General features: G+C 37.3%; 1 protein-coding gene and 1 non-coding gene across 4 annotated transcripts in view; one reads left to right on the top strand and one right to left on the bottom strand.

Moving 5' to 3' along the window:
* Positions 1–12,638, bottom strand: part of Plcb1 (phospholipase C beta 1) — a 710,759-nt gene that overhangs the window by 70,410 nt on the left and 627,711 nt on the right. Inside the window, exon 32 of one of the 3 annotated variants that reach the window (XM_047539544.1) lies at positions 4,026–4,147. The exons of the other annotated variants lie outside the window; for them this stretch is intronic. Coding sequence (XP_047395500.1) covers positions 4,049–4,147 — 99 coding nt within the window. The 3' untranslated portion in view covers positions 4,026–4,048. The remainder of the gene's footprint in view (positions 1–4,025; positions 4,148–12,638) is intronic. 3 annotated transcript variants of the gene reach the window in all.
* LOC124978419 (U6 spliceosomal RNA) lies at positions 4,600–4,703 on the top strand. The gene has a single exon (XR_007107440.1). It is a non-coding gene; the product is annotated as a U6 spliceosomal RNA (small nuclear RNA).

The following is a 12,638-nucleotide window of genomic DNA, read 5'->3' as shown; positions in this document are numbered from 1 at the left end:
AGAGAGTCCTTCCCAGGACCAGTTACTGATTTTTGACTGAGTGCAGGATGACATCAGACTTCCAAGTCCCCACTGCATGTGACAACTTTAAGTCACTTTGGCCTATGCTGACCAGTTCTAATTGGAACCTATTCTTACAGATTTTATGGTTATCCTTACCTCCCTGACTTCTGGGATCTGGCCTATGTAAAAACCACAAAAGTCCCCCATTCAGTATTTTTGGCTATGCATTCTTCTGCAGATAACAGGCAGGTTGCTGAGGAATGCAACATATCTTATTGACTTAAGCCAGGCAGAGCTATAGGTGAATTGCTTTTGAAAAGAAAGCATGAGGGGGGTCAAGACAGTGGGTCCAGATTTTAGAATTATTCCTTTAATCTCATGCTCACATCTGTTTGTTACCTATCACTGGGAACTGTTCTCAATGACATTTGTTAAAAACAGGTGATTTCTATCTTGTCTGTGTTGTTTAAGGTCTCCTGCTATTGTGACTGGCTTGGGGGTTAAATCTCTGGCAGGACTTGGTCATAATCTTGTGGAGGCTGAGGTATACCACCAGGAAATACAACTCATATAGGGATGGTGTCTGTTCTTCTAGTCACTCAAAGATCTGCTTCTTTAACAAAGGGACTGGTAGTGTCTCTGTTTTATAGACGGGTATAATAAGGCACAGATGATACACCAATATATTGCTTGCCTATCAGCATCAAAATAAGAAAGAAGTGTCAAACATGCTGAGATGGAGATCAGAAAACCATGGCTTCAGATGCATTAAAAAAAAAACCCTGAAGGACACAATGCATGTGGTGTGTGCAAGGTTTGGGACTTCTCCTGTGACCTTAGTAAAAGTTCATATAGTCAAACATACAACAGTGTGATAATGCTAGTTTTTGCTGTTTTTATTACTTTGTATCAGAAAGAAAGTTTCATATCCTTCTATGACCTTAAACTGAGTTTTATTAATTTAAAACATGTAGGTTTTCCATTCTTTTGTGCTATTGACATAGATATAATCTAGAACAAACCAAGCACTTAACAAATCCTTGGCATATGTCTATAATTTTCAGGGCTGGAGAGATAGGTCAGTTGGTAGAGTACTTGCCTTGAAAGCACAAGGCCCTGGGTTTGATCCCCAGTACTGTTAAAAAAAAAAAAATATATATATATATATATATATATATATATGTATATATAATTTTCCAATGCTATGTCATTGGTGTTTTTAGAAATTGGTACATTCTACATTTCTTTATCTAAAGGTTCATACATACAGGAAGTGAGCAAACATTAATTTTTGTTTGTTTCAAATCTCGGTGATTTGTAGCTATTAAAAATAGAAGTTATCAGGATTAAAAGCATGATTCACCTGTTCAGGTTCACCTAGTAATCTTTAGATGGTAAGATGGAGTATATGGGGCTGGGGAGATAGCTCAGTTGGTAGAGTGCTCGCCTTGCAAGCACAAGGCCCTGGGTTCAATCCCCAGCACTGCAAAACAACAACAACAAAAGATGGAGTATATGTTTTTAATCAATGAAGATTTTCACTCACATTTAAAAAAAAAATGTACTCTCAGGCTCAATCTTCTATCATGGAGAAAAATTATTTTAGGAAATGTGTAATAACTTTATGGATTTTTAATTCATTTGTTTTGTTTTCAGCTAGTGTATAAATGGGAATGTTGAATGAAAAAGTAAGCAAGAAGGAAAACATTTGCATAAACATTAAAATTGGTATAAAATCTATATTTCATATACTTCTATAAAAACATTTTGTTCTTTTTACAAACATAAAATAGTATAATTAGGTTTTTGTTCTCTCTTAGCAATGAGACCTATTTTTTCACAAAAAAGTGTGAAATCAATTTATTTTTATGTCACCTTTTACATGTGGGAAGCTAAACGGACTGAAACTAACAATGTGGTTAAAGATTTATGAAAGTAGAGCCATTCTGGGAATATTTGTATCTTTTTAAAATAAATATTTTTGCTAAACAGGAAGCTCAGTGCACATTCTGAAGGGAATACCAGCTGTGAACAGGCTATGACAAGCCTGAGAGAGCACAAGGACAACAATGTAACATTTAGTTTCTATGCATTTGTTTTGAAAAGCAAAACCCAAATCATGTGTTTTTAGGTCCATTGTCATTTGCATCCCCTGAGAAAATCCAATATTCTACTTATGGTTTGCAATGTTTCACAATCACTCTCCTAACTACCAGGGAAGTACAAACACAACAACAAAAATCCAAAGACACTCGCAACTGATGATTTGGAAGATAGCCTCAACATTTATATTCAAATGCAAAAGCGTTTTCAAGGTCTCCCTGAAGGCTTCCTGTAGAAGCGGGAAATCGATATCACATGGCCCTTTTCTGTGCCACCTTCCAACATGAGCTCTATTGCAAGGTCACATATGAACAAAATTGACACTGTTAAGAGGACTGGGCCTGAATTCATGGCCAGGCTGTGGCTCTGCTCTCAGATGGCATTCTCTCTCCCTCTTGGTACTGTTACAGTCAGGAGAAAATAAAAAGATATCAAAGGGTCAGTCTGTGATTAGGTAAAAAAATTTTTTTTTCTCTTCAAATAAAATAAATAGCACAAAGACAGCTTAATAAAACTCTCATGAGCCAGGAAGTAGAAATGTACTAGAATCCTGCCAGTCCAAATGTGGTCTGTGGAAAGTAGTAAAGTTAGTGTTAGTTAGAAAGGCAGACTGTCAGGCCCCACCAAGATCTATGCACTAAAAAAGGATGCCCAAATAACACACACATCCTTCCAAAGTTTGAAATATACCAAGTTTCAAACTCTAATGTAGAGGAAGTGGAGGAATTTATATCCCTTTCTCCGTAAAGGGTTGTTTTGCATAATCCTTTGACATTACGGTTTACAAACTATATTACTCGGTTTACAAACTATATTACTCGTTACAGATCAATAAATGCTTGAAGACAAAAATGCTCCAAGTCTTGCTATAGAACTCTATTTTCAATACATACAAGAATAGAAGCTTGCTATTTAAATTTTTTGTTTTACTTTATAAAACATTTTTTTCAAATTTTACTAACACACGATAATTGTACATATGTATAAGATATAGTATAATATTTCAGGGTAGCGGCATATCCATCATCTTAAACATGGATGGCTCCTTCATTTTGAGAATAGCCCAATCCTTTCTACTAGCTACTTTGCATCATACAACCAAATATTGTCAAACACAGCCTACTGTGCTACAGAAGTTTGCTTTATTTGTACTCACAAGAGTCTCTCTTTCCTCTCTGAAATACACACCTTTTGGAATGGCTTAGACCAGTTTTCTTATTAGTGAAAGGAATAGAGTAGATTTCATGATGCGTCTTCATTGGCAAGTTAAAGTCCCTCTCTAACTTCTGAGTGGCAGTTTGCTCCAATCAATAGCCACTGGCCCAAACATCCATATTGGTGAGCAATTTCCTAGACCTCTTGTTTTTTTTCAGAATCAGAAAATCAAGAGCTGCCCCCTTAATGCCATGTGGGAATAAAGTACATTACAAATTTTGTTAGAATTTCCAAAGGAGTGGTGTGGTACAATGAGTGGAGAGAATTGAGAAGACTCCCTGAGAGTTAATTTGATTCGACTGGGTTTTAAGATAATAGGACTATGGGGCCACAGGACAGTGAGAAATAGAAATGGAAAAAATGTTTCAAAAGTGGGAAGAATATTCTGAGTGCAAGAAAGATTAAGATCAAAATGGAATCAAGTTTTGCAAATAGAGAAATCAATACAGGAAAGAGGACAAAGATAATATGGAAGAATGGAAGTTATACAAGGAAGAGAGACCACAATGAGGAAGAAGTAAAAACCAGAATAAGGCAGGAAAGGACCAGAAACCATCGTGGGTGTGGCCAAGCACTTGAGCAGGGAAAAGATGGGGACATAGAGAAGGGCAGGTGAAGAGCCAGGAGCAAGTCCGTGCTGTCTGGAAACCGGATGGTCACACACCACCCTTCTCTCAAAAGCAAGCCCTCCCATCCAGTCCTACCTGGCCGGAAGGAAGGACGGTGGTCACCACTTGAGAGCTGGAGGGTTGGGGGGAGTAAACTTGGGGGAAACAGAGGGATCCTCATGGCAAGTTTCCGACAAGAATGAGGAGGAACCTTCCCCCTGTGTGGAAAAAAAGGGAGGCTGTCATTTTTTTTGGCAATGAAATTGCTTTCTATGTCACCTGGTGTTGTAAATTTTTTATCTGGGAGGACGCTTGGTGAGCCTTGTGGACTGGAGATGTAACACCTACAACTCCTACATCTCTCCCATCACTTCCAGTGTGACAGGGCACTGCAAAGGCAATGGAACCGACTACTGAGTCCTGCTTGGTTCTTCCCCATCCTTTCTAGGGATTAGATATCAAATATGATCACAACTACCCCTTTTGAAAAATTCTCCACAAAATCCCACTGTCAGTCATCAAGAAACCAAAGAAGAGATGATGCAGAATTACTGACAGCTCTGCTCTTGTTCAGTGGAACAATGGAGCCCAGTGAATATAACCTTAAGAGCTCTACTTTTGTAATGTAAAGTTTATGAGCTTTCTACATAAATTCTAAGAATATTTATTGGTCTTCCCTTTGGAAGCACATATACTAAAATTAAAATGAGGGACCTGAGCATGGTCCCTGAGCAAGGATGACATGCAAAAATCTATGAATCTTTTTACATTTTCAAAAATAAAAATATTGAAAAACAACTCTCTGTCAAGAATTGTTCTCGGGTGTCTGGAACTCAAGGGCACCAGCAAGCATCAGTGAAAAAAGCAGACAAAGCCTCTGTCCTTGTGGAACTTATACTCTAATGGGGAAGGACCAACACTGAATAATATTAGGAGATAAGTGTATAATCTAATGAGAGAAGGTGATAAGTACTATGAAAAACAGAAAAGTTAGAGCAGAACAGAAAGAAGAGGAGAGACCAGTGAGGATAGAGTGGTGGAGGAGGCTTGCCAAATTAAACAGAGTGATGGTGGAAAGCCTCTTTGAGAAGACAGATTTGAAAAAGACTTGCAAGACAGGAGAGAGTGGCCCAAGTAGACACTTGGGAGATGAGGAAACAGTTCATACAACAGCCCAAGATGGGATTGTGCTGGCTCACTGGGGCCAAGCAAGAATCCCAATACGGCCTCAACAAAGAGCAGATCATCAAGACAAGAAAAACGAACCTCAGCAAAAGAGTGTTGGCTCATATTGTATCTTTCAGCCATTACTCTGGGGAGATAAAAGCTCTGAAGGGCTTGAACAGAGGAGTGACCTGATTCAAAGCATTATTTTGACTGTTATGATGGAATGGATTGTAAGTGGATACACAGGGCAGCAGGGAGACCTGTCAGAAGGCCATTTTGAAATCCAGTGAGAGTTGATAGTGGCATTGACCAAGGTGGTTGCACAATAGTTGGTACCTTAACAATTATATAGCTATTTCAACTGCTTTATGATAGTTTTCAAGTTTTATAGTTTTCCTGATTCCATCTAAAACAAAGACCCAATAAGGAATTTAAGAAGTATAACAGCTTAAACTAAGAGTTACTTTTCATTTTTAGAGGGGGAGGGGTAATCTATAAGGTACAAAGAAAAAGGAAGCAAGGTTGGGGATGTAGCTTACTACAAATTTCCTATAATCACCCAGGGCAAAACCCATTTTTGAGGTTAAAATGGTTAAACCTGCTAAGCTGCAGGTGTTATAAAATTGAGTGTGTCACACATATGGGTGTGACCATGTGTTATATGTGACTCTTAAAAATGTGAAAATGTTGTCCAAGCCTTGGTTTCAGCTATAATTCTTGTCAAATTCAAAGATTCAATTAATGATCATAATAAATGCAGAACACTTGTGTCAGTTGATTTTGTATAAACAGGACTCCAAGTAATTGGTTTGTTAGATGAATTTGGCTTGAGGCATAATACTGGGAAAACAGCATAACTCTTGCTCTTAGCAACTGCTTTCCTATTTTGAACCAAAGCTTCCTTTAGTGTTTTCTCAGCCAACCGGCCCTGCATTGCACCTTTAACGACAGCCTGTTCTGTGACCTCTATACTCTGCCTCATCATATATTTCAAAACACCTAATATATTTTCCTTTCCCATTTTCTGCAGGTAAATATTTCTCTTAGATGGACTTTGGCTAGTCTTTCCCTTAAAATAGGCCATAGTAAAATCAGGTAATAGTGACCAGACATCAATTAAAGTTTTGTGTTTTTTTGCCTTATAAAGTGTTTGAGTTGTGTATGTGTTTGGCTATTTTCAATTAAAAAAAAAAAAAAACTAGGAATATACTGAAAATTAAAAAAAAAAAACAAACAAACAGGTAGTAGAAAAGTTCATAGAAATCATGCACAGTGATAGGAATACAGAACTAGAAGTGGAACCCACAGTTTTGTCATCAGTGGTTGAATGAACTTCTTTCATGTATGGCATGTGGGCAGATGAAAGTTAGTGGTATTGAGGCTGATCTCATCCTACTCCTAAGGTTAAATTCAGTGTGTGCTAAGGAACTCTAAATCCCACCAACCCATAACCCTCAACTTGTGCAGGTGGGGCATGTTTTCTCAGATCTTTGCCTTCTATCCAATACATCTATCATCCTGAGCCTACATTGTCTCAACCTCAGGGAAGAAAACTATTGAAAAGGATGTGGAAAGAAAGCTGACGGGGCCAAGAAGAGGATGAGGAATCAGTGGCATTCATATAACTCTAAGCTGCCATTTTATTTTCATCTCCAAATCTATTGACTTCTAGGGACCAATAGGCAACAGAAGTCCATGAAGCAGACTAGAGAGTACCATACAGGCCTAAGGGGTAGATACTTTGCAGACCTACACATTTGTTTATGTGTTTCTAGTAGAATTATACAGTCTAATATTATTCAAGAGAAATTCAATGTATTTTTTAAAATGAAAATTTCAACTTTTACATAATAGTGTAATAGTTTTGTAATGTGCCAACTTGGTTCAACTGAAGTATATTTCCCAGAGTTGCCTTTCTGTATGCTTTCAGTTCTAGTGGGTTTCATGGAGATGTGGAGGACTGATGAGAGAGGCAGCAGTCATTTTGTAGCACGCAGGCACTATTGCTGCTCTGTTGATTTGTCTGGTTGTTGAGAAGCAAGAGCTGGGCCTTCAGTCAGTTTCCCTTCCCCTTGGGTCATTGGTTGTTCCAACTCCTGGACCAGGTATGTGTGTGTATGTGTATGTGTGTGTTCAGTTCTGTGACAGAGTGTCAGTCCCTGCAGATTACCCAAGTCAACAAGACTACTTGTTAATCTTTTTTTTCCAAACTGCCCATCTGCTAGAGTCTAGCATTAGATGGAGAGACATCATTGTGACTGCATAAAGCCAGTCTCCAGGGTTGCACAAGGCAATCGACAACTCCCTATAGCACACAGTCTCCTACTCATTATGATTCTTTAGTTGAATCCCAAGTAATACAGATGTTAACTATTTTAAAACATTTACAAACACTGTTGTGGCGGGGCAGCTTTGTATTTCTTACAGTGGTTGGCTAGGTTGTGTTTGGACCATCCTTTCCACTGAAAGTGATTTAAAAAACTGAATTTGATAATTGAACTATCTCCTTTAAACACCCTAAGAACCATAAAGACCAAAAGAATGATCTGAAAGTAGCAGTGAGCCCTGACCTGTAATAAGCAAAGAATCTGTTCTGCCCTGATGAGTTTTTGCTAAAGCTGGAAACTTTGAATTCATCTTTCATCAGCCTCAATGGATGAGGACCCTATACGCAAAACCTGTTTATATGCAAAACCTGCAACGTGTATGACATACAGATTTGTAGATTTGAAAACAGACCAACTAGAACTTCTAGAAATAATATAAAATGCAAAACCTAAAGTTAAAAAGTCAGGATGAATAGAACAGCAATTTAAGCAAAGAGTACATCAGAAAAAGGATCAGAAAAAAAATGTCCACGGGACAGCACAGAGAGATAAAAAGATGGAAAATATGGAAGGGTTAAGACAGAAAATGAAGTAAGGTGGTCCATGTTATTTTATATGCAAATACATATATATGTGCATGTTACTCAGAACTCTAGCAGAGAAAGGGAAAAACTGTTCAGAAGCCATTATTTACTGACACGTTAGTGCAGAGTTTTTATAAAACAGATATGTTATCCATTCAGCCGCCTGAAACACATTTAAATACACTGGAAAATATATATGTATAAAATATAAAAATATGTGTGTGTATGTATATAAAATCCTAAATGCAGTCAAAGTGGAGGACAATTCAAATTATCCTCAAAATAACTAAACTAACAGTTAACTAAAAATAGAGGAAGTTAGAGAACAGTAAAGTTTAATCTTCAATGAACTAAAAGAATATAACTGCCAACATTAAATTCTATAACCAGTGACCATATCATCCCAGAAAAAAAAAAAAGAAAATAAATGGGTATTCTCATCCACATTAAACAAAAATAAGGCCATATTTGGGGGGAAAAAATAAAGGTAAAAACAAAAATATATAAACCCTAATGAGTTTATCACCAGTGGATCACATGAAAGGAACTTCTAGAGAAAATACAAGGCAATGTTCCATGTCTGAGACATGGAAAAATATGTAGCAAAGAAAGTTATGAACACATAGGCAAATCTAAATGAACACTAATGTATAAAATAGAAGAACAATCATTTCTTACAAGTTTAAAAGTCTATAGAATTAAAATAAATTTCAAAAATAAGTTTAGAGTGGACCAATGGAGTCAAAACTGTTCCGATATCTTGGTAATTCCAAGAAGGAAAGTAAACATGTCTAAGTTTTATACTCAAGAAAATAAAGGAATAACTAAATATTTTTTTCTAAAAAGGCAAGTCCACATTGATAAAGTTACAAAAAGAAAAATCTTGTGCAGAACAAACAAAAACCAAACCAACAGAAGGGTGAATCCAGATGTGATAATGAGCAAAACATAATGTACAGGTAGTAGTTACCACTTTGGGTCTGGTTTCCACAAGAAGGACCAATGGATATTGGCCCAGTGAGTCCACATCTCCCCACAAAGTAGTCAAAGATTAAAGAAGGCATAACTGAATCATTTAAGACAAAAGATTTCCCTTTAAATACCTTAAGTTAACCTTCCTGCCCCCAATCACTTGGGGGAAATACTAGCCATATTTAGGGCTCTGTCTCAGAGGCCAGCAGTAGATCTGACTAGAATAACTTCATGTAGAGATGAGCACTTGCCCTTTTGCAAAGATCTCAGAGAGGAAATGAGGAAAATTGGTGTATATCTCCCTGGTAGAGTTAAAAAAAAATATATAAGAAGAACCAGTAGCTACATGATGAAATGTTCTTGGGAATAAATTAAAATGCCCTGAAGCTTCCTGGAATTCTCTCTCAATGATGAGCTAAATTAAAACAGAAAAGCTGTGTCCTAAGAAACATCAAAGACAAATTAAGTGTCAGAGAAAAAGTAAATTACACATTTATCGACTGTTTTATGAGGTTAGGGAGACAGTTCATTAAAAAGTCCCCTCAAAAGATGATTCTTCTTGTAATGAGAGTCAGTAGATGTAAAGTGATCAATATTCATTGGAATATTCACAGCCAATTCAGGGCAACACCTGATTAATGATGTTTCAACATGTTAAAATAAATCTCTCTGAAGTGTTCAGGAGAAAAGCAGAAGGTCTTTTGTATAATGGATCAAATCAGAGCAGGAACAGAGGAGGCACAGTTTCTCTGCATTAGCAATGGGGTCCTTGAGTTGCTTCTAACACTTTTGAGACACCTAAATCCTCTCCTATTCACTTTGGCAAACCCGGATATGGAAATCCCAAGGAGACCAATTATGTCACTGAAGTGGGAGACTGGCCAGTGTTTTTTGTTATCCATTTTAAGAATTCTGCAGTTATGAGTTTCATAAAATATACACCTTAATTCAAACTGGAAACTCATACACTTAGGGACTGAATCAAATTTCTCACTGCTTATAAACATGCAACTGAAAATTTCTCCAGAATTTAGAAGTCTGCTGAAAAAGAACTGATTATTCCCTTTAAGATTGCCTATGGTTGTTTATAAATTAATAAATTTCAGTGGGACTTACATACAGCAATATATAAATTGATGGTGTTTCAAATTGAGGGTCAAAACATTTACCAGTTGTATAAGTTGCCCATAAGGACCACTGACCTCCGTTTTCTGCGATGCCCTCAAAAATTTCATACAAAAGAAGTGGATTTATTAAATCTCATTTTAAATGAGACCTTACATGTAAAAAGGGCCTTGTAAATGTCATGAAGTGAGACAATCTGAAATAAACATTCTCTCTGGGACTCTTTACTTGGTCCTCTAACAATACAGGTGAGTGGGACTAAAGAAGTTGGCCCAGCTCAGGTAGTAAAACAAATGATTTTAAGCCTGGTTTTGATGAGGTACATTCTCCTGGGAATGTTCTGTTATAAGATGGTAAAAATGTTGAGAACTCCACTTGATCGTTCTAGGTCATGGACTTAGTGTTGAGTTATATTTTAAATTAGTTTTTCATAGGTAACTTGCTTTAAAACTAGCAAGTGGAACAACTTCTTGCCAACAATGGACTCTTAACTTTCAATCAATGGTTTTTCAAAACTCTTTTGTTACAATAATTTTTATACTTGTCTGTTACTATTAAAGGAGTTATTTACCAGTATCTAAGAAAATTATGCATATATGACTAGGGTTCAAAATAGCTCAAAATAGTCACATCAGGAGAACAAAATGAAGTAGGAAGAGCCTCCTCCTTATTAAGAACAGGATCAGGAACATCAAGCACAAGATGACATTGCTTAAGTGGACAAAGAAGACATGAATTATTATATCCAATGTTATAGTGAAAGAACGAGAAAGAAATATGGTGTCATTTAGTAATTTATTTTTGCTATAGCTGGAAATCAACCATTATCGATTTCTAGTTAGAAAAAGTTATTCCATCTGTAAAGCACTTGAGGAGGAATGGTGCTGTCCTCATTAACATAGGGCAGTTTGCATACCTCCATCTTCCTTAGAAGGTTGCAATTGTCTTTAACAACACCTGCTGTTATGTCAGCTTAAATTCTTCATCCAAAACATGGAATAGTTCATGAATTTCTAGATGTTACACAATCACTTGCCTTCTCATCTTCCTGACTGAATGCAACGGCCTCAGTGAACCTGTTTTATAGATATGATTGATGAATTTTGATTTCTTGAGCTAGTCTCTTTTTATTTTGTTTCTGCTCATGTTGATTTCCCTCATTTCTATGTCAAGCTTCAAAGGCCATTTGATTTTGCATATGAAGAGGAACAACTTCAAAGCCAATTCCCTTCTATTTCTGGTCCATGTCCCACGGTTATAGGAGCATTGGTGACCAATCTTTTGGCTGACTTGACCACTTGTTGGTCTACAGTTGCTGCCCTGTGCTTTAGTCTTTCCCCCAGATGTTCCCTGCTTAATCTAATTGTTTTGTCCGACTGCTGAGTATTGCTCCTTGCTATAGTTTGGATCTGATCTGTTTCCCAAAGGTTCATGTGTTAAAGATGTGGTTCCCAGCAAACAGCACTATGGGGATGAGATGAAACTTTTAAGAGGTGGGGCTTGGTGGGAGGAAGTTAGGTCACTGGGTGCATCTCCTTGAAAAGGAAATTGGAATGCCACCCCTCCCACCCCAATCCTGCCTCTCTCTCTTTGCTTTCTGGCTACTAAGTAAGTGAACAGCCTTCCTTGGTGTTGTACTCCCGCCATGATGCACTGTGCCACCACAGACCCAGAGCACCAGGGCCAAGCAACAGACTGTTCAGACTGTAAGCTCTGAAACTGAGCCAAAATAAACCTCTCCTTTTAAGTGGATTATCTCATGTATTTTGTCAGTGATGGAAAACTAATACGCTTCTCCTTGTTATTGCTATTGGTATTTCCCTTCGCTTGCTATGTCCCAGACTATTTCTAACTTTTTTTAGTATTCAGGTCATGGTTTCAAAGTATTTTGTTTTGTTTTGTTTTGGTTTTGGTACTAAGAATTGAAACCAGATGCACTCAACCTCAGAGCCACATCTCTAGCCTCTCTCCACATTTTTATATTTCATTTTGAGACAGGGCCTCACTAAATTGCTTAGGGCCTTGCAAAATTGCTGAGGCTGGCTTTGAACTTGCAATCCTCCTGCCTCAGCCTTCCAAGTTGCTGGAATTACAGGTGTGTGCCACTTCACTTAGCTCAAAGCATATTTTAAAGCCCAAAGAATGCCCTTCAATAAATTCTTCAGTCTACATGGAATCGATAATTTTCAAGGGCAAGTTTCAAATTCATTTAAAATAAGATGGTCATAGAGCAACTTCCTGGATGAAAAACAAAGGGGAATTCATATAATTGCACCTATGTAGAGTAAAAAAATGAAGACATTAGAACTACTAAAAATTCATATTACCACCTCAGATCTCTTTCTACAGGACCAAGAAAGAAGAAATTAAAAATTGCTATAAATATGGTTGTACCACACACTGCTAATTACTGATCAAAGTACTGTTTACTCTCTGTTTAATGACAAAACATCAATTTTGTCCAGGTATCTGGTGACCATGGAATTGAGGAGAAGCTGGATCCTCCCTCCCCGACCTTTGTGATCACTCAAAGA

The sequence above is a fragment of the Sciurus carolinensis genome, chromosome 2 (genome assembly GCF_902686445.1).
Source record: "Sciurus carolinensis chromosome 2, mSciCar1.2, whole genome shotgun sequence".
Lineage (NCBI taxonomy): Eukaryota > Metazoa > Chordata > Mammalia > Rodentia > Sciuridae > Sciurus > Sciurus carolinensis.
Note: the sequence above shows the minus strand (reverse complement) of the source record. Positions and strands in the feature narration are given on the sequence as shown.